General features: G+C 45.1%; 1 protein-coding gene across 1 annotated transcript in view; it reads left to right on the top strand.

The window, feature by feature from the left end:
• Positions 1-26,009, top strand: part of LEF1 (lymphoid enhancer binding factor 1) — a 506,814-nt gene that overhangs the window by 401,943 nt on the left and 78,862 nt on the right. Inside the window, exon 6 of the mRNA XM_044060380.1 lies at positions 25,589-25,711. Coding sequence (XP_043916315.1) covers positions 25,589-25,711 — 123 coding nt within the window. The remainder of the gene's footprint in view (positions 1-25,588; positions 25,712-26,009) is intronic.

Here is a 26,009-nt window from a genome sequence, read left to right as displayed (position 1 = left end):
CTCTACAGCCTTTCTCAGAGGGGTCCCTACCAGGGACATCCTAGAAGCTGCTACCTGGAGCTCTGTTCATACCTTCACCAAGCATTACCCACATGCCTACCTTTTCTAAATCCAGAGCTGGTTTTGCCACCGCAGTATTGCAGGGCATAATAGCTGGTCCTAATGCTCTTTAACTTCCTCCTTCCTTCCTTAGCTTTGGGAATCTACTGAAATGTAATGACTGCAACAATGAAACATGAAGAATATGGTACAGTTGTGTACACTTACCATAAATGTAGATGTTACAGTGTATTCACTGTTGCAGTCCTGGTTACCCTCCCTCCAGCCCCCTGACTTCTCTTAGCTCTACCTCTCCTTCTTGTTTGGTGTATTTAAGCTTTCTGGTGTATTTGCTTTTTGTTGGAGGTGTAACATAACATATAATTGCTTCCCATTATGGGGGCGCCTGACATCTGGGTCAAGAAAAACTGATGTAATGGTGTCGGCTGCATGTTTTATACCCTTGATGACCTGAAGTCATGGAAGAAGAGACGGTATCCAATGCAGGAGTCCAACTCTGGTATTCAGGCCGGCTGAGGGCTACCTGCAGGCAGATAACCCAAATGTAATGAATGCAACAGTGAATACACTCTACATTTATGGTAAGTGTACACAACTGTACTTTTTTCCTCACAACTGTATGAATTATTCTTTCTGAGGTTCTACCAGGTAAGTGACAGTGGGAGACAGACTATTTTTGTTGAGGTTTTTCATAATTTCCATTTGCAGTATTGCTGAGTCTTGGAATTCCTGCATAAAGAAGATTGATGGCCAGCCTGACTTCCAGATCTCTTCCCCCTTCCCCTTGTTGGCTGGACAAATGTCCTCCCACTCCAGGTCAGTGGCATAAAGAAGTTGACTGATGCCATCTTCAGATGCTACAATTCAGTGAGCTGGGTATGCCCCAGTAGTGTTGTCAGTCTGTCAGCATGACCCACTTCTGGATTTCTAGATAAACCTGTAAGGAGGAAAAGTATTTTGTTTATTAGGATGTAGTTTTATCATTATTGACAAATTGTGCGGATAGATGACCATTTCTAAACATTAATAACCATATTATGTGTTGAAGGCAAGTCGTCCATTAAGGATTTTTCTGTTTTTACCTGGATCTATAGAATATGTCCAGTCTGCATTCTGTTTTGAGTATTTCTCTGAAAAAAAAGGCATGTCTGGTCATGGACTATCATGTAATTCACAATCTCGTCTTCTTCCATCCTTCAAAAGAAAAGGTACTACTCAAAAAGTGCCCAGGGGAGAGAAAAATTCAGAAAACTGACAGCATGGTGTCTGAGTCAAGTAACCACCAAGCTTCAGACCTCAGCATCAGTTTGGTGATTTTTTCATCTTCTATGTATGCCTTATTCTCCTACTAAAGCCTCTGACATGATCCTTTAAGGCTTCTAGCATGAAACGCTTTGTAATGAAACAGAATCTTTTCACTGTCTATTTTTGAGACCTTTCCATGACCCTGTGGTTTTAGTGTCCACATGGTTAACTGTGAAGAGAATGGAGACCTCATTGTGGTATCTATTCAGTAGTAGGCTGCATTATTTGGATGAATTTCACTGATGTTCATGTTTCACTGCTGCAGTTTTAACCATTGGGTTATCCATGCAATAGTAGCCGTCAGTTGGTCCAAATACCAGAGTCAAGGTTTTGTGTATCGGCTGCTGTCGCTTGCTGGCTGATGTCAGGTCATCCGAGCTATAAAGGAGAGCAGGCGATGCCATTACCTCAGTCTTTCTTGCTGTGGAGCCCATAGCAGAAGGAATTCACAACAGTGTCTGTCGGCCGTTTCCAGATTTCGAACATCAGCTGAAAACAGCTAAAGCCAATAGGGATCCTTCCTTTTTTCTTGCACTAACCGATGTCTGAAAAAGTCCATAACTGTCTCGCCTTTGTAAAGCAAGCACCACACCGAGACTTCCATTCCTACCATTTCACTTGCTTAGGCCCAGATCACAATGCACCCCACTGTCAGTACTGTGCCCTCTTTAACGCTAGAACTTTTCATCATGGAGCTCTGTTTGTAGCCAGATATTTTTGTCTTCCGTCTCCCCGATTACCAATATGGCATCCATCAGTCAGCAAACAACAGATCTTCCCCAAAAACATAAAGATAAGGATAGAGACAGACCGCATAAGGCCAAGCCTTCCGACACCACTGCTAAAAGGGTAGTCAGTTCTTCGGAATTCAGTGAGGTGCTTTCGCAGCCCCTGATGCCCGACTCAATTACTTCGCAGGCCTCTACTGAGACTCTTTTGGAGTCCTGCTGTATGCCGCAGAAAATCTAACGAGCCTTCAGCTGTGTCTGCCTCGGTTGGGTCCAGAGCCACTACGCAGGCAGCTGCTTCTGAGGATACCACTCGCACTTTGGAATTCACTTCAAGGTTTTCACCCTCTCTTCTGACTAACACACAGCACAAAGGGATACTCTTCAGGCCAGACTTAGAGCTACTCCAAAGAAAACAGCAAATATCTCCATTCCATTACTCCTCCCCCCTCCTCAAACTAGAATGCTTAAAATGGCGGAGGATCTCATCACTTTCATCTGGGGTAATCAGACCACACCAGCCAAAAGAAGGGAATCTTCTCCAGACATCCAGTCTGATTTAGACCCACAGGGATCTGACTCCTCTGTTTTTGAAGAGGAAAGTCCTCTTACTGCCTGCAAAGACTCAGATGCAGAAGAATCTATTCCTTCTGCATCACCTCCAGAGGACTTTTCCTTTGGGGAAACCCTCCACACTCTCGGAACACTTACAATGGGAATCAATGGATTTCCCTCAATCCAAGAAAAGACAGTTTCTGGACCTACCCCAGTACAGGCCTCTGGCCAACCCACCCATCTTGGAGGTTTACCAAGAATCTACCCTTACCCCTGACACCCTTCCACCTGCCCCCAGAAAACAGATACTACAAGGGTATCTGACTCACAAAAATTCCTCTACAGAAATCCTATAGCAGATCCAGAGGTGATTACTCAGGGACCTAAGGGAGTTGAGGCCAACTTTGCAGAGAATCCTACTTCCTCAGACAAAGAATCCAGGGCCCAGGACAGATGGGGTAAAAAAGCATATACCTCTGCAACTTTAATTATAAGGGCTCTCAACTGTCTGTTCCATATGTTAAAATATCAACAGCACACTTTGGAACTTTGAAAACAGAAAATTTCTGCTTTTCCAGATTTTGCCAACCTTAGAGAGATAGCAGAATTACTGCACTCTTCATCTCAGGGTGCAAAGCACTCCTTGCACTGTGGATTTTGACGCCCAAGAAGCTTCTAGCAGGGCAGCAGTGACAGGATCTGTTATCAGAAGACATGCATGGCTGAAGGAAAAACCTCTCCCTGATCATGTCAAAGCTAAAATCATATATGCACCTCTTGACGCTTGTTTGAACAGAATACTGAAGCACTACTTAAAAAGATGGAAGACAAAGCAAAATTGATGCAGACTTAAATATTTTCTTCAAATACAACCTCCTAGGTTCAGCAGAAAATTTCCCTGTAAACACTGGTCCTTTCCTTTCCTACACCAAACAGGCAGGCACAAGGCAAAACCCATAGGGACAGACCAACCAGGACTAAAACTCAGGGCCAGCAAAGAACTAAATAGTGGGCCCCCTCAAACACTAGAGCAGGGAGTTCAGAAGCAACCTTCTATGGAAAAAACTGACTACCTTTCCCATCTCTGCCTGCCTCCACCACACCAAAAGCTAGGAGGAAGGCTATCTCTATGCAGAGAAAATTGGAACTCTATAACAAAAGATCAATGGGTCTTAAAAATCATTGCTCAGGGGTACAAATTCAATTTCCAAGAACTACGACCTCCGAGAGGGTACCCAGACTGACCTTCAGACCAGTGGGCAGAAGCACTAAAACAAGTGCAAAACCTAATATCCCTAGTGGCAGTAGAACCTGTACCTCCAGAACAAGTTGCAAAAGTATTCTATTCCAGACTATTCCTTGTTCCCAGGAAAGAGGGGACTTTGTGTCCCATCCTGGACCTATCCTTTCTCAGTACCTTCCTGGTAATCCCAAAATTCAAAATGCTTACCTTACAACAGCTTCTACCAGTGCTGTCAAACAAAGCTTGGTCGCCTTAGACCTAAAGGATGCTTACCTGCAAATCCCAATAAGAGAATCATGCAGAAAAGTCCTGCGCTTCAGAGCAGGATCACTACTCTTTCAATTTTCTACTTTGCCCTTTGGCTTATCTGCTGCTCCCAGGGTATTCACCAAATGTCTAGCTCCTGCCATTGCCTTTTGCAGGCAAGACGATTTACAGATTTACCATCCAGGCAGACTGCAAGGAACAGCGCCTGCTGCATCTCTCATTTGTAAAACCCTACTCACCTCTCTGGGATCCACTATCAATGAAAGGAAATCAAAACAGACATCTACCAGGAAAATCATATTTCTGGGAGCCTCACTGGACACAGAACAGCAAATGGCCTTTCTTTCCCCAGAAAAAACGTTTCTTACCAAAAAACTTTACTACTCTGGCATTCCAAACCCAGCTTTCTGCCAGGAAGTTTCTACAAGCTCTAGGGTACATGGCCTCATGCATCCTCCTGGTACCTTTGGCCAGACTACACATGAAAATTCAGTGGTACCTAAACAACGTATGGTGTCAACACTCACAACCTCTGGGCACCTCCCTGCCTGTGATCCCTTGCATAAGATTGAGTTCCTCTGGTGGGCCCAGGCCTGTGCTCTGAACAAGGGACTTCTATTCACCCTCAGTCCAGACAATAACTACAGATGCTTCGGACATAGCCTGGGACACCCACCTAGAAGGCAGATGCACCCAAGGCCTCTGGGACGCACAGATTCTACCCTTGCACATCAACCAAAAGGAAATGATAGCAGTACAAAATGCTCTGGCATTCTTCAAACCCTACCACAAACCAGGGGTAGTTCTCATGAAAATGGACACCACCACAGTCATGTGGTACATCAACAAACATAGAGGGACTCCTCCTTACCCCCCTGTGCAGACTAGCCATGAATGTGTGGTTAGCAGCCTCATCCATGGGACTACATCTTGTAGACCAATACCTACCGGGCATCAACAGCACCCTGGCAGACCACCTAAGCAGAAACCTGCTGGATCCAAATGAATGGAAAATCCAGAGAGACATTTTTCTGCAAATTACCCACACATGGGGGACACCCCAGGTGGACCTCCTTTACCTCTCATTTAAATAACCAAGTACAGAAATTCTGCACCAGGGAGTACAATCACCTGGCCTGGAAGGTTGATGCCCTGACCTTCCCTTGGAGAATGCCCTCTTTGTGCATGCATTCCCACCCCTACCTTTCATTCCAAAAGTACTAATCAAGATAAGGGAGGAAAAACCAAGAGCAATACTCATTGCCCCAGACACCATTGGGTACCCAATGCTGGGCAGCTATCTCACTAGCACCTTCAGCAGCTACCTCTGATACCTCACCACTGGGAGGGGAACAATGTTGCACCCAGACTTTTGGATACTCAGGCTCTCAGCATGGCTTATTCTACCTAAACCAACAAGGAGTCTATGCTAAGCAAGCAAGTCCTTGACATCATCACAGAAGCTAGAAGGCCCAGCACCAGAAAATCTTATGCTGGAAAATGGAAAAGATTCTGCTCCTGGAGCCAGTCCAAGGGGGCAGACATACATCTGCCCTCCATTCCTCTTATTCTAGATCATCTTGCTGAGCCTCTTAATAAGGGTCTCTCCTCCTCCATAAAGATCCATGCATCTGCCATCTCTGCACACTTTGATGCAGAACAGCCATTGTTCTCCCTCCCTCTTATCAAAACAATTCCTTAGAGGAGCCTCTAATATCAGGCCTCCCAGAAGACAACCCACCCCAGCCTGGGACCTGAACTGTGTTTTAGAAAAACTTACTCTGCCTCCCTTCAAGCCTGCAGCATCCTCATAACTAAAGTACCTCTCTTGAAAGACTGCCTTTCTCCTGGCTATTACTTCAGCCAGGAGTGTGTCAGAGCTTCAAGCCTTAATGGCCGTTGAGCCATTTATCTTCCGTGCAGAAAGGGTCTCCCTGAGCACCAATCCCTTCTTCATGCCAAAGGTGGTTTCTGATGTTACCCTTAACCAGGCCATCCACCTGCCCACCCTCTTCCCTAACCCTTGGAACAAGAGGGAAAGGATACTGCATTATTTGGATGTGCACAGGCAACTCAGATTTTATCTGGATCGTAGAAAGACATTCAGGAAAACTGACCAGCTCTTGGTCAGCTTTAAAACAGGGGCACAGGGGAAACCAATATCCAAACAGACCATTTCCAAATGGATAGCATACTGCATCCAATTTTGCTACTCCTTGCATAGAAAACCACTCCCTAGGACCATCAGAACCCATGCCACTAGGGCAACCTCTACTCCCACAGTATTCCTTAGAGGGGTACCCACCAAGGACATCCTGGAAGCTGCCACATGGACTTCAGTCCACACCTTCAGCAAACATTACTATCTGAACCTAGTCTCAAAAGCTAGGGTTGGGTTTACCTCTGCAATTCTGCAGGGCATGCTCACCCAGTCTTAAGTTTCTATTAACCTTCCACCTTCTCCTCAGCTTTGGGAATCTTCCCAGTGGTTAGGACTGCAGCAGTGAAACATGAAGAACATAGTGGAGGTTGTGTACACTCACCATAAATGTAGATGTTAGAGTGTGTTCACTGCTGCAGTCGTGCTTTCCCTCCATCCTTCCCCATGATATCTGCTTTTCTTAGAGAGACACTTATTTCTATGGGGGTCTCTGACCTCCGGACTACTAATTATTATTAAAATTGGGCTTATTTGGTTGGTTAAGGCAAGAAGAACTGAGGTAATGGCGTCACCTGCTCTCCTTTATAGCTCGGACGACCTGACGTCACCCAGCAAGCGACAGCAACCAATGTACAAAACCTTGCTTGTGAAAACTTTCCCAGCCTATTGGTTGATGAGAAACATTCAAAGGTTATTAGATTATGGTGGCATTGCTACAAGATTTCAAGCAGTGGAATTAGTGGCCTTTGTGCTGCTACCTTTCCCCAGAGATTTTGGATTTTCAAACAGTCTGTATGTGCCATTACAAAAACCATACAAGGCCACTATGCCTTAGAGGCCTAGAATTCAGTTTACCAGCAAGGCCTGACAGGATTTTAATAAGGTGATTGAAGAACTGTTCTCACTGTGACAGGTCATGCAGCCTACTGTATCCCAGACATTCATCGGAAGTACACAACCTCTTGAAAAGAAACTTCCCATCCCCACTCCAAAGCGGGAGTCTGATACCTTTTCAGAAGACTAGGAAGACATTGCATATAACTCGCATGTATTTTCCTGGACAAGCATTGAATGAGAAAATGTATTCCAAGGGTTCACATCTTAAGGACATCACGTTTGGGGAGGCTTTGATTCTGCTAAGGTGTCACTTGAAAGTCCAAGGAGATGTTGGAGACCAAGAGCTTAACTGGATGTGCCAAGCTTGTACAAGAAGAAATTTGCTGCTCTACCCACAGAGTTTGAGATCTTTGAAGAAGTTTTTATGGTAGTATCCTTGAAGCTGTCTTCCCAAACCACTGTCTGCTAATAGTGCCTTGTATAGGAGCACTATGGTGGACCCATCTGTAGCTTTCTCATAATGCTAGTGTAGCTAAGGTAACTTTGGGACTTAACACTCTCCCAAATAATGGAGGGTAGAGTACTAGACCAATATGAGGAAAAAGATCTACATGTCTCTTCCTGTACATACATAGTTTTAGTTGCCAGAACAATGTAGATGCATTTGCTCTATCATCTCCCCTTGGTATTTAAGAGTTGTTTTTGGAGGGAGATGAGACCCTGAAGGTACAGATATCTGTAGTAAGCCTTGATAACCCTTACTGTTCAGAAGGTGACGAAGTACATACAATGTGGGTACGATGTGGGTGAAGCATCACAGGCAGCAACAGGATTAGTTATAAGGAGATGCACTTGACCAAGAATTTAACCCTGCCAGCAGATTTTAAGGGACAGTTTCTCTGTACTCTTCTAGACGGGGAGTATCATGTTCAGTCTTCCAACACAGGAAAAACTTGTAAATAACAGGAAAAAGGGAAAACCATGTAAACTAGTAGCTTTTTCATCCAGACATTTTCAGTTAGAGCAGAAATTCAGTATAAGCAGTGGCCCTTCTACTTTTTCAGACCAGGGGTTAAGCAGAAGAGAATCTTCAAGCAATGGCAGTGCAAATAGAACAAGTCAGGCATACCTTCTAGCAACCTTTTTCAAGGGTCCTCTGGACAGTTATAACTCCTCCAGAGTTGTCACTGCTCTTCTTCTCTGCTCGTTTTTCATCATAGAAAAATTCCCTTTGATCGACAGAGGTTCAACTAGCCTGATGTTCATTGTGTTACACTGCTGCATTCATCACACTAAGGTTATACTGCCATCAGGCAGTCCCGCAGTAGGCCCGAGTTCCAAAGTCTTGTTCCGGCGTTGGTTGCTGTCGCTTCTTCCCTGGCGTCAGTGCGCCAGGGGTATATAAGATGCAGCTGACGCCATTTTCTTCAGTCTTTCTTGCCGCGCGGTGCCCGATGCAACAGCAATTCGCAAGTACCGGTCGGCTGACTCCTGATATTTTCATTCCGAATCCAGAACCGAAGTCTTCTACAAAGGTAAGTACCCCGTTGGGGAAACTTTTTCTTGCCTCAGACTGATGTCAGTAAAAGTTAATAATTGTATTTCTTGTGGGAAGCAAATACTTCATATGGATTTCCATTCCTATTTTATCCCATGCCTAGGCCCAGACCACGACGTCACTGGTTGTCGGTTTTGTGCTAGGTTTAACAAGTGCAGTATTAAACGTCGGTTTGATTTTGCCCGACATTATTTTGGCAGAAAATTCAATTACACCATGCCGTCGGAACAACCGATGACCGGAATACACAAAAAGCACAAAGACAAGGACAGGCATCTGAGGCCCAAAACGGACGACAAAGCCTCTTCTAGGCCAGTCGCCAGTTCTCCGGTTTTCAGCGAGGCACCTTCGCAACGACCGCATCTTTGGAACCACAGGCCGCCTCCAACTCCCATGTTGGAGATGACTGGGCCTTCGGATACACCAGACTTGAGACCTACCGAGACTAGCCCTTCAGAGGGCTCCAGAGTAGCTCTACAACCCCGCAGCTTCAGAGAGTGTTTTCAGGCCTACTCAGATAACCATTAAATCTTCTGCTAAATCTAAAACAAAGAAACAATTTCAGCATTCACCAGGACAGGCCTCCATGCCTAAGAAACGGATGCTCAAAATGGCTGAAGACCTTATCACTCTGATCAGGGGGTCCCATCCTCCTCCTGATAAAAGGCCTAGACAGGATGCAGACTATGACTCATCCTACCAGGTATCCATCTCTTCAGATTCATCCTCAGACAAAGGATACTCCTTACCCCCTTATGAGGATTCTGATGCTGAGGAATCCATTCTTCAGCCTCTCTACCAGAGGACTACTCCTTTGGGGAAACCTTACATACCATGCGGGAGCATTTCCGTTGGGAGGGCCAAGATTACTCAGAATCCAAGAAAAGGCTTGGAGATTTCCTTTTATTACCTCAACACAGACCCCTTGCTATTCCGCCAGTGTTAGATATTGTGGATGTGTATGCTGAATCCAGCTTAAATCCTGATTCTTTACCTCCAGCTCCAGTTAAGCCAGACATACTACAGAGTCCCAGACTCTCACAAATTCCTTTTTAAAAGCCCTGTTGCTGACCCTGAAACTATTTCCCAGGGTCCCAAAGGGGTAAAGGCCTCTACAGAAAAAAATCCAGTCCCCTCTGACATAGATTCCAGGGCATTAGACAGATGGGGAAAGAAAGTATACAAATCTGCAACTTAGTGCAAGCACTAAATTGCCAGTTTCACATGGTTAAATATCAGCAATATTTGATGTCTCAGTTGAAACAAAAAATGCTTCCAAATTCAGATCTTCCTAACTATAAGGAAGTGCAGGATTTATTGCATGCAGCTGAACAAGTGGGAAAACATACTTTGCAATGTGGTTTGGATTCCTTAGAGAACTCCTGTAGAGCAGCAGTTACAAGGTCCGTCATTAGAAGACATGCTTGGTTAAAAGAACAGACCTTACCAGATCATGTTAAAGCAAAATTATTGGATGCACCTTTGCAGCAGGATGTTTTATTTGGAGTTGAGGCAGAAGAGGTATTAAAGAAAATGGAGGATAAAGCAAATCTATGCAAATGGTGAAGGATTTCTTAGAGGTTCAGCCTCCTCGATTTAGCAAAAATTGGCCAACAAAGAATTGGTCCTTTCCGGTTTGACAGACCTCAAAGGGGCAGATACAGATGTCCAAGAGGCAGAGGTCAACCACAAGGAACTTACAGGCCTCGACAATGGGGTGCTTCAACCCAGAAAGAAGGGGAAGACAGGCCTCAACCTTAGAAAAAGCAGACCCAATGACTTCCCACTACAGCTGCCAAATATCTCTCTCTTGGCAGCCCCCTTGGGGGGAAAACTGGCACTTTTCAGTCACAATTGGCAAATAATCACCCAAGACAAATGGGTTCTCAATATTGTGTCTCAAGGTTACAAGTTCCACTTTCACACTCTGCCAAGGTTAAAAGGAATGTCAAATCTGCCACCAAATCAATGAGCAGAGGCTCAAAGGCAAATTACAGCACTCATGGACATATGAGAGCTATTCAAAAGGTACCAACACAGGAGCAAGGACAAGGATTTTACTCGAGACTCTTTCTGATTCCCAGAAAGGACAAAGCCTGGAGGCCCATTCTAGATCTTTCTTCTCTAAATGCTTACCTGGATGTTCCAAAATGCAAAATGTTGACACTACAGCAGCTTCTTCCCATGCTGGGCAAGAAAGCTTGGCTCATAACATTGGACCTCAAGGAGACATACCCGCATGTCCCTATCAGACAAAATTGCAGAAGATACCTCAGATTTTTAGCAGGTTCAATGCACTACCAATTCTCTGCACTGCCCTTTGGCTTATCTACTGCACCCAGGGTCTTTACAAAATGCCTGGCACCGGTAATTGCATTTTGCAGACAAAAATGAATTCAAATTTACCCATATTTGGACAACTGCCTTATTCAAGCAGAGAGCAAAGACATTCTTCTAAAGCATTGGGCGTTTGTGAAAAGACTGCTAATTTGCCTAGAGTACACAGTAAACAAAAAGAAATCAAAACTAGTGCCCTCACAAGAGATAATATTCCTGGGTGCCAGCTTAAATACAATGGCCCAGATGGCTTATCTCACGGCAGACAAGCAAGGACAACTGACTCTATTTCCAGTTGATGGCAACAACAAACTCAACTCCCTGCAAGAAACATTCTGCAGGCATCTTGCATACTACTATGCAAAACTGCATATGAGGAAACTACAATGGTACCTAAAGAGTGTCTGGTCTCAACACTGTCAGTTTGGAAACAGTAATACCACTTATTCCTTGCCTTCAACAGAAGTTTCGATGGTGGGCCCAAGCCTGTCACCTCAACAAGGGACAGCCTTTCACTCAACCCACAGCCAGGCAAACACTGACAACAGATGCTTCGGATTACACTTTGGGAGCGCACATGGCAGGAAAATGTATTCAGGGCAAGTGGCCTGCAGAACAAAGGCATCTACACAGCAATCAAAAAGAGATGCTAGCTGTACAAAATGCCCTTATAGCTTTCAAGGACCTTCTGCATCCAGGACAACTACTTATAATGACGGACAACACCACAGTTATGTGGTACATAAACAAGCAAGGGGGCACTCATTCATATCCCCTCTGCAGACAAGCCATGACCTTGTGAAACACAGCTATAACCTATCAAGTTCATCTGCAAGCACAATTCCTGCCAGGAGAGAAAAATACACTGGCAGATGACTTAAGCAGAAACATCTTGGATCCGCACGAGTGGAAATTACATCCACAAATGTTCAGGATGATAACACAGAAATGGTGGAGCCCGGACATAGATCTGTCCGCATCCCCGATGAATTACCAGCTACAGAAATCCTGCACAAGGACTTACCACCCACAAGCATGGAAAGTGGATGCCCTCTCATTCAGCTGTAAAAACCTACAAGTGTACGCTTTCCCACCACTGCCTCTCCTTTCAAATGTACTCATAAAAGCCAGACAAGAAAGGCCAAAGATGATCCTGATTGCCCCAGACTGCCCACGCCAGCACTGGTACCCAATCTTAAAGAACGTAGCACAAGGACCACCATGGATTTTGCCTCAAATCTCACAACTTCTGACTCTGCAAAACCATCAGATACTTCACGGCCAGCTCAAGACTTTAAACCTGGCTGCATGGAAGATTCCTTAGTCAAGCAAACAATGCCTCTCTCCAAAGCTGTTATGGATGTCATTCTGGAGGCCAGAAGGCCTAGTACTAGGAAAGCTTATTCGGATAAATGGAAGAGATTCTGTGCCTGGAACCAGGCTCACAGCCTTGACCCTCTTGTCCCAAATATTCCTCAGATACTACAATACTTGACTGAGATGCTGGACATGGGCCTCTTTTTTGTATCCATTAAGATAATGCCTCTGCCATATCTGCTCATTACAACACAGATCCACCAATTTTTTCTCCTCCTTTGGTAAAACAGTACCTCAGAGGGGCTAAAAACATAAGACTGCCCCATAGAGCACCAACTCCAACTTGGGACCTCAACTTTGTCTTGGAAAAATTAACTTTACCTCCTTTTGAGCCAGCTAACTCAGCAGACGTAAAATGTCTCTTGGAAAACTGCTCTGCTCCTGGCAATAACCTTGGCACAAAGAATTTCAGAATTGCAGGCACTAATGGCAGTGGAACCTTTCCTCATTTTCCACCAAGACAGGGTGTCTTTAAGAACAAACCCTACTTTTATGCCAAAGGTGGTATCAAGTATGGCTCTAAACTAAACTATTCACTTGCCAACTTTTTATCCAAATCCACAGAATAAAGAGGAGAGACTACTGCATTCCTTGGACATACACAGGCATTTACGCTTCTACTTGGACAAAACTAAAGCTTTCAGGAAAACTGAGCAATTATTTGTATCATATGCTGGGAAAATCCATTTCAAAACAGACCATTTCAAAATGGATAGGCCATTGCATACGTTTCTGCTATACACCCCATGGAAAAACTGCACCTTAACATTAGGTCTCACTCCACCAGGGCAACAGCCACTTCAGCTGCCTACCTCAGAGGAGTACCTACCAAGGACATTTTGGAAGCAGCAACTTGGAGTTCTGTACATACCTTCACCAAGCATTACCATCTGCCTCTTTACTCTAAATCCAGAGCTGGCTTTGCCACTGCAGTTCTGCAGGGCCTTATAGCCACCCCTAATGCCTTATTGAACCAGCCACTCTACCTCTGCTTTGAGATTCTACCCAAGTGTGATGATTGCAGCAGTGTAACACGATGAACATAATACAGTTTTGTACCTACCATAAATGTAGATGTTCGAGTGTATACACTGCTGCAGTCCAGGTTACCCTCCCTCCTTCCCCTCTTACTTGCTGTTACTTACCCTAGTATTCTACCCTTTGTTGCCTATGGGAAGTATTTGCTGGTAACAGAAAGTATTTGATTGCTTTTCTTATGTATGTTTTATTAGCAATTTACATTGCCTACCTTCTTGGGGGCACCTGACATCTGGGACAAGAAAAACTGAAGAAAATGGTGTCTGCTGCATCTTGTATACCCCTGGTGCACTGACGTCAGGGAAGAAGTGACAGCAACCGACGCCGGACCAAGACTTTGGAACTCGGGCCGACTGCGGGACCGCCTGACGGCAGGGTAACCCTAGTGTGATGACTGCAGCAGTGTATACACTCTAACATCTACATTTATGGTAGGTACAAAACTGTACTTTTCTGGGAGCACTAAACAAAGAAAGCCTTGAACAGTTAGGTTTCCAAATTTTCTCTTTGGGTTACAGAATAAAATTAAAGATTTTCTTCCTTTTCATTTACACCCCCACCCCAGGTCTTGCTGCTGCTCGGTCATCTCCTACCCAGTGGGGTCATAGTCTCTCTCTCTGGAGCGGAAAGGAAGTTTTTTTTTTTTTCATTCCAGACTTTTCTTTGTTCCCAAAATAGGTATTCCCCCTTAACCTGCTCTGGACTTTTCAGAACTGAATCACTCTCTAAAAGTGCCAGCATTCAAAATATTTAATGTGTATTCTCTCCATCTCTTGCTTGTGCCCAGGGCCTTTTTTTAACCACTGTTTGCAGTGTCTGTCTGCATACTCTTTGCAAAGAACGCAAGTAATTCCTCAGTTTCTAAGTAGGGAACGTGAGCATATCCTTGCCTTTCCTTTTCTGTCAAACTTCCACTATTATCAAGGTCTTCATAAAAAGCCTTGCCTCAGTGGTAGCATTTCAGAGGACAAAAGGCATCCATATCTAGCTTTACCCAGATGACAAGACTGATCCAGCCCAGTTCAATGCACCTGCAGGAAAAACGTGGCCATCTTGACATTCCTAGCTCATCCTCTGTCTCCTGCAGCCAACCTTTGAATATTGAGGGCCATCCTTACACCAGCAAGGGTGACCTTGTGAGGGGTTTCTTCCTCCAACTTCCAAGCCTGATTGCAAGGGAGTTTTTGAGAGGTATGGGTTTTTCTGGCATCCATCATCCTAATGATGACTGGCAGAACTTCAAATCCTCTGATATCTAAACGACTCGTGTTGGGAGCAATGGACAGAGAGAAACACATGTGCGCACTTTGTAGCATGAACACAGCTGTACTTGTTGGTCTTGTGTGCCTGCCAGATTAGTTACAACATAACTTTTATACCTCCATTACCATGCCCACCTTGTTAATCCCAGTATGCAGACTTCAACTTCTGGCCAACACTACAAGAGTTTAATGGTTCCTAAAATATTTTACATTACCAGCGACCAAGGAGAGCTGTCTCTTACCTGCTTGGGACCTTGATCTTGGATCCCTCTGAGCCAGCAGCTTCTGCTCATCTCATTTTAATTTTTCTCTGAAAATGGCTCTCCTTGTGACTGTTAATTCCACCAAGAAGTTTTTGGAAGATTGAGCCTTGATGATCCAAAACCCATTCAGTGCTTCATAAGGAAAAGGTGAGTCTGAAAACAAACTTTCATGCAAATACTACTATGAAATTTCTCATTCAAATGCTTGTTTTTCTTTGACCTTGAGTGGAAAAATATTAGTATATTAACACTTGTAAGATGCCATGTCCCCAGTTAACTGTGATATTGTGTAAACAGAACCAATGATGGTAGCCAGATAGAACAATTAATATCTTTTGTCACAGAAGCATGGGTAGACAGTCCCTAAGTGACTAAACATTGTATTAAACGGTTTGCCACATGCATTTTGTTCGGCTATGAAAGGCATAGGAAGTCCTTGCAGCGGCATTTTAGAGCCCATTCCACAAGAGCAGCAGCTACTGTGGCTTTATTCATGAATATGTCTACTTAGAGCTTTTGTGAGGTGGCTGCATGTTTATCTAGTCACATGTTTCTAAGCATTATAAGCTTGACATCCAGTCCCAAAACAGGGCAGAGACTGGTGCAGTCATCCTACAAAGGCTGTCGTCCTGACCATCTGAAACCTAATTATGTCCAGAGAAGATCACTTTGCTGTCCTTTTAGCACTGGATTCATTTTTGCTTGTATTTCGTTGCTTTAGTAATTTTCCTTAATACTACTGCAACAGTAATCCATATGAGGAATGTAATCCATCTGTGAGAGTACACTTGATATAGTAACTGTTAAGTAGGATCACTATTCCAGTACTAGCTCCGGCCCCATAGATTTTTCCTTTTTTCTTTCAGTTTAGTTTGAGGTGAAGAAAAAGAGCTGTTGTCACCTACCATTTTCTAGTGTTTGAAATCCAGATAATCAAGTCCCATCTTTTCTCCTCTTCACCCCAATGAGTTGGGTATCAGTGGAAGAATGCCTCTAATTATGTCTTGAGCTTCACAAGGGCTGCACCATGGACTCGCTGCTTAGATATTTTATATATTTTGTTCTAAATTCTGGAGTAAAGTAAAATGAAACAATGGAACTCTTTCCTTCAATGGACATATCCTCTTTATCTTCAATAACTAAGGATGAAATGAGCTGGCTGCCCCACTTATCCAGGAGGTATGTGTATATCCTTCTGTCTGGAGGAGCCAATATATGCTTGTAGATCCACAGAACTTGGAGTCAGGCCAGGCTTGTATCTGCCTGCTTTTGAGGCTAATTTAACTTTCAATGATTTAGTCCATGTGGTGAGTTTGGGCATGCTCAGGAATCAAGTTGCTTGCCAAGGTGCTGCAGAACTACTGTTGCCCCCTTAATCACATTTTATTGCTAGCCTCAATTACACCATGCCCTCCACTTGCAACATAATGTGATATAGGATGAGTCATTTGTCAATATTCCGGTAGCTTTAGATATAGCCACTTCCTGATTTACGATAATCACAAATCTGTCATTTATGACCTTACACCTGTCCTTTCCCCGACTGTAGTGTAGTCTCGGAGTTGGAATATTTAGTTAGGGGGGTGTGGCAAGCAAAGCCCCTCACTTAAATATAGGTTCATAGGTGTGTACTAGGCTAATGGCCCTGGAGCCTTTACAAACCTAGCCCATAGGATAACCCTGGCATTGTGCCACCTGACCTTAGTTCCCAGTGCCTCTGTCAAGCAGAGCCACTGGAGGTTTTCCTGGGGTGAATTTTCTATTTCCCATCCACTCATCAAGATTTTTCTTGAAGAGGGCCAGTGAAGCGCTCTGCTTGACATGTATGGGAAGTCTATTCCATAGCATGGGCAGTCTCTGGGTTATGAACCTGTCCCTCCAGCTTGTTCTGTTGTTTGTGGTAATGAGGTTGAGGTTTCTGGAGCATGTAGTGCAGAGGGATTGGGATTTCTTTAGATGTAGCATTTCTAACTATGCTGGGTCAGACATGGCTTTGTAAGTCGAGCAGAGATTGCCTCTAAGTAGGTGATATGAAACAGAATAGTTGAGTTTTTGGTGACTGTCCATGTAGGACAAGTGTTTAAGGCCTAAGATCCTCTCTGTGAAGTATTTTGCAGCATTTTCAGTTGTTGTAGGTGTCTAGTGAGGTACATGTCAAATGAGGCATTGGACTCTGATTGGCCTAATGAGGGAAGAGTAGAGGGAGGCAATAACCTCTTTCTTCCTGGATGCAAAACCCTTAGTAATGAGGTGTGCCACATAGAAGGACTTTCTGACCACAATGGCAATGTGGTAGTCAAGAGGTTGCTGTCAACCTGTGTTCCCAGATCTCTTATGATGCCTTCTCTGTTCATTGGACTACCATCGATGTGGTAATTCATGGGAATCGGGTTTTTCCCAAAGGGGATAACGACATTTTCTGGCATTGAGCTTAAGGCCATGGTTCTGACACCAGTCATTGGTCTCAGTGTGGCCTTTCTGTAGGATGCCAACATCACTTGGGGAGTTAATTATGGCTCCCAACTTGCAGTAGTCTGTGAACTTTGTCAGCCAGAGTCCCTTCATGTTGGCCTGGGCTTCAGAGAAGCAGATACCAAATGGGAGAGGACCCAGGACTGAACCCTGTGGGACTCAACTCGTGACTGTCAATGTTCAACATTTTCGTGTCAAGGTGCTTCGACATTTTCAAATATCGATTATATGATAGACCCTCTTTAGACTTGTCTTGTGCAGAGAATTTGTGCCTTAGTGGTAAAAAAGTACTAATAGTAAAAGATATTTTTTAGTATTAGTTTTTTTTTCTCTCTCTATCAGGATTTGGGACACCACAGCCAGGGCAGACTGCATTTTGCTGCATTGTTTAAAACACAGATGTAGATTTTCTTGCGGCCAGAATTTAAAACCAGGGCCCGAGTAGATTGCACTTTTCTGCCCATGTTTGTCTGACAATGTCTTCTTGCCAGACTAGTGAATCACTTTTAACGTAATTGTATACACTGTCATACACATTGTCACTTTAACATAATTGTATACACGGTCATACACACTGTCACTTTAACATAATTCTATACACTGTCATAGAATGTCTGATTCACTACCTTTGGGTATGTTCAGGACATATTATATTTTGATAACATTGTTTAAGTGGGCTTAGTTTAGTTCTGAATAAATTGTAACTTTATCCACTAATGTATGCGCATTTCTTCATGTGAAACACATGGCTGGCTTAACCAGCAGCCTAGGCCAGAGACCTAAATCAACACCCTACCTCCTCAGCTCTTCAACAAAACAGAACAAAAACAATAACTTTACTACATTAAGCCAAACAATTGGCTTATTACAGATCCATGTGCCTCCCCCCACCACAGTTATTTCATTGTCCACTATAGAAGGAAAAAAAAGCCCATTCCTTCTACTGGCACACTAGTCAGGTGGCTAGATGCACAACATGACCCTTCTCTCCTGCCTTGCATTCAGGTCCAGTTTCTGTGCCCTGCCCTGACCCTCTGACCCTTCTTTGTTAAAATAAAAAAAAATGTCATCTTATAAACTGCAGCAAATTGTTTGCTAAAATTTATACTCTGCCTACACAGTGTCTCTTTGTATGGAGTCTGCATAGCCTATAGGTTCACACTGGTTGCGCTCTCTCTCTCTCCTGCATCCTAAGTACATGCTAACAGGAGAATTGGTTCACCTCCATATCAAGTGTGTGCTGTACACAACCTGCAACAGACTAACATCCTATCTAGGACTGCTTCCGTGCCTTAGCCTGTTGATTACATGAATAAGCTCCAGCTCTCCCAAACACTGAATAGAAAAGAGCCCCCTTCTGGAAGACTAAGGCAACCAAAAGTAGTTTTCCGAAGTGTTTATTCGTTGGAGGGATTAGCATTTGTGTTTTGTGTACTTTGTGGGAAGGGAACGAGACATCCAAGTAGGGTGGAAAATATGCATTGCTGGAGTTGGGACCTGCATTAGTTGAATATTTTCAATTACCCTCCAACAAGGTTGGAAGAGTGGACTCTTGTGGTATCCTCTGCACCTCTTTCTTATAATGTTTAGACTTTGTGCAATTCATGGTACAGAAAAATACAATTGCTAATTTATATGTATATAACCAACCTGGTCTGAATGGAACATCAGATGTTATGTGATCCTGTCTCGCCTACATTCTGACTGATGGGTTCGGAGCCGATCCTCGGCTCCAACTCGGCACGCTTATGCCAAAGAGCGAAGTCTCTTATTGGCTGAGCTTACTATATCCCAGGATGCACCACTACCAGTCCCCCAGATCTCGTTTGCCGCTAACAAGCAAAGACGTGGTCTCGAGCTGGCTGAGCTAAGTAGTGCTTTTTTCACTTACTTTCCTGTCAGGAATTTCCTAAATCTTCAACAAAAAGCTGTTTTAACAGCTATCTTGTGTTTTTGTGTTTGAGTGAGCATTTTCTGTAAAGTTCTTGTGTAGTGAATGCGTTTTTTTTTTTCTGACCAGAGGTCCCCTTTGAGTTTAAGGGCCTTCCCCTGTCAGTCCGTTGTCATTTTAGTCCCGTTTTATTTAGGGGCTTTTGGACCCCTTTGGTTATTTTTGTCCTCCAAGAGAGGAAAAATAAACTTATTCTAAAAGGCCTTATTAAACCCTCATTTGAAGAGGCATTAGCTTCCTCTCCTTCTCCTGCTAAAAAGAAAAGGGCGTCGGCTCCGACCAGTCCGTCGGAACCGACCGCCAAAAAACATAGGCAGGCTTCTCCTTCGGCTCCACGGACTTCGGAGCTGAGGGTGGAACGGTCTGCCTCGATGCCTCCAGCCTCGACTCCTCTGGGTTCGGAGCCGACGGCTGGGGCATCGAAAGGCGGGTCACCTTCATCGGCTCCATTGATCTCGGAGCCGATGAAGGTTGTCCGCTCAGACACTTCCTCCTCGGCGCCGAAGCCCTCTTCGGCACTGATGGAAATTGGTTTGGACATTCCTTCGGCGCCGATAATTGTCGAGTCGATTCGGAGCCGGTCCCCTAGTCCCTTGGAGCCGTTGGAGAGGCCTACTCGGACCCATTCGGTCTCTTCCAGGTCATCAAGGATGTCAGATTCGGACATAGACAGGGTGCTCCAAAGACTTTTCCAGTCCCCAGTCTTTCAGAGATTTGTTTCGGCTCCGACCCAATTGGCTTCGGAGCCGATAGCCCATTCCATTGCCATTCCTCCTCCGACCGCCCGGCTCCGGAGCAGGTGCTGATGGAGCCAGTGGAGATCCTAGGGTCGGCTCCGACCCTTACTCCAACCCGGCCTTGGGTCCGAGTTTAGCACACGGACTTCTTCGGCCGGACCCAGGGTGACGCTGGGACCAATGCTGTCAGTTCCAAGCCTCCCTCTCGGTGCTTCGCCGCGGGACTTCCGTCTGCTATCATGGCTCCGGAGACTGGACCCTCCCAGGATTCTGGGGGTCCGGCCTTCAGAGCTATGAGGAGTGCCTTGGCCAAGTCTTCTTCGGCCATCTCTACGGCTTTACCGGCACCTTCCCTGGGCATGGAGACTGGGTCTTTGGTAGTTCCCCTGTCTCTAGGCAGCGGAGCCCCGGGGCCTGAGGTTACCCCCACTGGGGGTTCCCCTCCTCCTGAGGGTCTTTCGGAGTTGTCTTCGGAGGAGCCCCCAAGGAAGAGATCGTGCAAGAGGAAGCACGTGGACTCCCCCGATGAGTCTCTTACATTGGACACTGATCTTGATGATGCGGAGGGGTCCCCAAAGTCATCCTCTGATGATGTCTCATTTGCAGACATTCTAGAGATCCTCAAGCAACGAGGCGGCTGGAATTCCAAACCCCCCTCCGCTGATGAGTCGGTGTTCCTCAAGGCCTTCGGGGCTCAGCCCTCCGCCTCCTGGGTGTCTCCGCCCTTCGACGAGCTCCTGGATTTGGTTTGTCGGAGGGTGTGGGAACATCCAGATAGTGTGGAACCAGTGCCTTCTCGCCCTAACAAATTTTTGTCTGCCCCACCCGAGAAGGAGTTCTTAACGAAAGGCGTGGCTGTAGATGCCATGGTGGTGGCATCTGCTACCCAGCAGGACGTGGCAGAGGCTTCAACGTCCGTCCATCCTCCTAATAAGGAGTCTAGGAGCATGGACCTGTACGGGAAGCGCACCCTGACTTCAGCGGCCTTTACTCTGAGGTCCCTGAATTATTTGGCACATTTCACCAGACTACAGAGGGATCTGGTCAAGGAGCTCTCAGACTCCCTCTCAGGTAACCTACCTGAGCAGCTAGCCCAGTCGGTTAGCTCTCAGTTGGCTATCCTTACCTCAATTTCTAACTCGTCCATGAGGCTCATTTCATATGCGGCCAAGGGCGGCAGAGCGGCAGGCACAGGCGTGGCTCTACGGAGACAAGCCTGGCTCCGTTTGTGTCATTTCGCGGAGGCCTTCAAGTCTTCCTTTGCCGACGCTCCCTTTGATGGGTCCTCTTTGTTTGGACCCAAGCTAAAAGACACTCTTACCCGCTGTGAGCAGGAGGGAAAGACTTTATCTGCTGTAGGAGCACGTTATTCCACTCCCTTTCGGCCTTATCCCAAGGCTAAAAGAGGAGGGAAGATGTGGTTCCACAAATCACAGAAATTCTTTCCTCAACAGCAGGAAGATTCCCCTTCCAGAGGCAGAGGATGGGGAAATTTTTCTGGGAGACGCCGTCCCAGAGGTGGCAGAGGCCCCCGCAACACTGGAGACCGCGAGTCCTTTCGTGGCTCTTCAGCCTCCCACACTCCATGAGGGATTGCCCGGCTGTGCTGCTCCGGAGCCAGTCGGGTGCCGTTTTGCCAAGCACCTAAAAGCCTGGGAGTCTATTACTCAGGACAGATGGGTGCTTCGGATTATTGCCGGAGGTTACACCATTCCCTTCACACACTCACCCCCACCGTCCAAAAAAATCCCGGACCCACCACCCAGTCAAAGGGAAATTGCAGCCATAGAAGCTTCAAAGCTGCTAGAAAAAGGAGTCATCCAACCGGTCCCCACAGACCAGATCGGATCCGGAAATTACTCAAGGTTCTTTTTAGTACCAAAAAGACAGGGGACCTGAGACCCATTTTGGATCTCAGCAAACTGAACCAGTCCGTCATGAAGTCCAAATTCCGAATGGTCACTTTACAATCCATTCTCCCATTGTTGGAGAAAGATGTTTGGATGTGCTCCATAGATCTCAAGGACGCCTATTATCACATACCGATACATCAGGCGTCCAGGAGGTATCTGCGCTTCAGCCTGGGAGACAGTCATTTCCTATTTTGTGCACTGCCCTTTGGTCTCACCACAGCCCCCAGGGTGTTCACCAAGTGTTTGGCAGTAGTGACTGCTCACCTGAGGAGTCTCGGATTCCAAGTGTTTCCTATCTGGATGACTGGCTCCTGACTGCCACCACCAGGCATCTACTACTAGAGAACCTACAAGCCACCATCTCCCTGGGTGCTTCCCTGGGAATTACATTCAACTGGTCAAAGTCTGTCTTGCTGCCTTCTCAGTGCATAAGATTCATAGGAGCAGAGATAGACTCAAAATTAATGCGAATCTTCCTTCCTACCAAAAGGATACAAACATTACAAGATCAAGTCCGAGCCCTGCTTGTAAGATCCAAAGCCCCAGCCAGGATGGTCCTGCAACTTTTAGGTTCAATGTCTGCCACGGTTCTCCTAGTTCCTCTGGCAAGATTGCACATGAGGATTCTTCAGTGGCTGTTATCGACACAATGGTCTTTTCAGGATCTCCCCCTCAATCATCACATACTGATTACAGAAACGTGCAAACGGGACCTCCGCTGGTGGCTTCTGCCATCCAATCTGAATCAGGGAAGACCTTTTGTTATACCCTCCGGTGGCCACCTTGACAACGGATGCCTCCCAGACGGGGTGGGGGCATTGTCTGGGCAGGTCAGTTCAGGGTTCTTGGCTTCCAAACGAAACATTTCTCCATATCAATGTGTTGGAAATGAGGGCTGTACTTCTGTCCCTACAAGCCCTCCACAAGTTTCTCCCTCAAGGCATTATCGCCATCCACACAGACAACATGTCGGTGGTCTGGTATCTAAACAAACAAGGAGGGACCAGATCTTACCCCTTTGCAGAGAGGCCATGAGGGTGTGGGAATGGGCAGTGGCTACCAAGCTTCCTGGTAGCGACCCACATTCCAGGAAAATCCAATGTATTGGCAGACAGACTGAGCAGGCCTATTCTCTCTCCTCACGAGTGGTCTCTGAACGAAACAGTAGCAGCTCAGATTTTCAAAAGATGGGGGATTCCGTGCTGCGACCTGTTTGCAACACCACAAAACACGAAGTGCAAAAGCTTCTTTGCCTTGACCCGGCGTCAAGGGGAGGCAGCTACGGATGCTCTAGTCCAACCTTGGCCAACAGGACTGCTTTATGCTTTCCTTCCGATTCCACTCCTCCCCAAAGTCATCCAGAAAGCTTCCCAATTGGGGTCCACAATGATTCTAATTGCTCCAGACTGGCCTCGTCAGGTATGGTTCCCTACCTACAGAAATATACTCTGGACGGTCCTTGGTTCTTGGATCTAACTCCGGACCTTCTGGTTCATCAGTCGGGACAACAGCACCAGTCCCTTCACACTTTGAAATTAACAGCTTGGCTCCTCCACTTCCGACTTTAGTCAGAAATCACACCTTGGACCCGGAAGTTATTCACATTTTATCTTCAGCCCACAAACCCACCACTAAGAAATTGTATCACAGTAAGTGGAAGAGGTTTGCTATCTGGGCTCAACTCAGAGGCTTAGACCCTATTACTGCCCGATACCAGAGGTCTTGAAATTTTAACATCCTTGTTTAATCAAGGATCTTCAGTCTCTACTATTAAAGTCCAACTAGCAGCTATCTCCAAATTTCACGAATCCATAGACCCACCGTTGATGAGCAGCAGATTATGTAAAACTTTTATGAAAGGTGCTGTGCTTTTAAGACCCCCAGTTTTTCATCCTGCGCCTCCGTGGGATCTTGATTTGGTACTTCGTGCCTTAACATCTTCCCCCTTTGAACCAGCTGCTACATGTGAGTTGAAATATCTGTCTTGGAAAACTGCCTTCTTAATTGCAATTACCTCTGCAAGAAGAGTTTCAGAACTTCAAGCCCTATCTATCAAACCACCGTACTTGATTTTTCACAAGGATAGAGTATCACTTAGACCTAATCCATCTTTTGTCCCAAAGTTTGCTCTAATCTCTGTCTCCAACAATCTTTAGAGCTACCAGTTTTCTTTCCAAAATTTTCAAACAAAGCGGAATATACCTTCCATACGTTGGATGTTCACAGGCAATTACGCTTCTATCTAGATAGGACTCAGCAAATTCGGAAAACAGATCAATTGTTTGTGTCCTTTTCAGATAATAAACTGGGTAAAACCATCACTAAAGCTACTATTGCCAAATGGATCAGAGATTGCATAACTCAAGCTTATTCCTCTTCAAATAAGCAACTTACAACATCTGTCAAAGCTCACTCTACTAGAGCTATGGCTACCTCTATTGCATTCCATTCCAAGCTCGCTATTTCTGAAATTTGTGCTGCGGCTACTTGGTCCAACCCGCACACTTTCATTTCCCACTATAAATTGGATGTGGCATCTAAAGGACGAGCATCATTTGGTTCCACGGTACTCAGGAGTGTTTTCCAGTGAGCCACCCAGGATTTAGGTGCTAGGACGCTGTCCCATCAGTCAGAATGTAGGCGAGATAGGATCACATAACATCTTTTAGTTATGTACTCACCATAACTTCAGATGTTTGGGATCCATCTCGCCTACATTCCTAATACCCACCCTCCTTCCCCCTGCCTTGGAGATCAGAAGAGATTGAACGGTTTGGGTTCTACTGTTTTTATCTTGTATCATCTGTCAATGTTATATAAGCAGTGCATGCGTGTGTGCATGTATGCGGACAAACTAGATCTGGGGGACTGGTAGTGGTGCATCCTGGGATATAGTAAGCTCAGCCAATAAGAGACTTCGCTCTTTGGCATAAGCGTGCCGAGTCGGAGCCGAGGATCGGCTCCGAACCCATCAGTCAGAATGTAGGCGAGATGGATCCCAAACATCTGAAGTTATGGTGAGTACATAACTAAAAGTTATGAGTGTTTTAAAACTGAAATCATACACTTTTTAGATTATTATGGGGTAGTTTATGAGCAGTGTTTAAGAATTTTTTAAAGAATATTTAAAGTAAAATACTTAACAGATTATAAGTTTTAGTTTTAAGTTTTTTGTATGTACTTAGTTGGTGATAAGGGTGAATCTCTTTAAATTCATTCTGAACAGTGATTGGATTCTTGAAAATTGCCTGGTTTGTGTTCTATTTAAATTACATTGATTTGTATTGAAAATAGTTCTGAGGAAGTGTCGATATTTGGGATGAAAGTGCTCAACTGTTTGATTTAATAAAGCATATATTTGTTATTTAAGCGACGTGGCCATGGTGCGTGTTATCGTGCTTTCTTCGTTTTCAAGTATTTCTTGAGTTACTTACTTAGACTTGTCTATTTAATGCAAAGTCATCCCTCTGTGTAATGGTACTATTGCATGCAACCTGTTATACTTTCTGTAATATTTTATTTAGGTTTTCACATCACATGATGCCTGGCACGCCAGGTGCACACACAACTGGAATTCCACATCCCGCTATTGTTACACCTCAGATCAAACAGGAGCACCCGCACAGTGACAGCGACTTGATGCACATGTAAGTTATTGCATGTTCAAATGGTAAATGTGTATACACTTGAGTCTCTTGTCTGTACTGGTGTTGGAAACTATGAGAATGTAATAAGGGGCATTACTGGCCAGTAATCAAAGGGTTGAATCTGTGCCAATCATCTTGTTGACCTTAGATCAGGTTAGAGCACCTTAACTATATCTGTATGGAATGCAGAACTTACTGCTGATGTATTTGAAACTGTTTCCTCACCATATGTGTTACTCTAGGTGTTGATAGTACATTATTACACTTCACTCCTTTCATTCTACTGTTAGTGTTCAAG

Source organism: Protopterus annectens, chromosome 2.part0, assembly GCF_019279795.1.
Source record: "Protopterus annectens isolate FY-2018-M chromosome 2.part0, PAN1.0, whole genome shotgun sequence".
Taxonomy (NCBI): Eukaryota; Metazoa; Chordata; order Ceratodontiformes; family Protopteridae; genus Protopterus; species Protopterus annectens.
The sequence above is the reverse complement of the archived record's forward strand: the minus strand, read 5'-3'. Positions and strand labels throughout refer to the sequence as shown.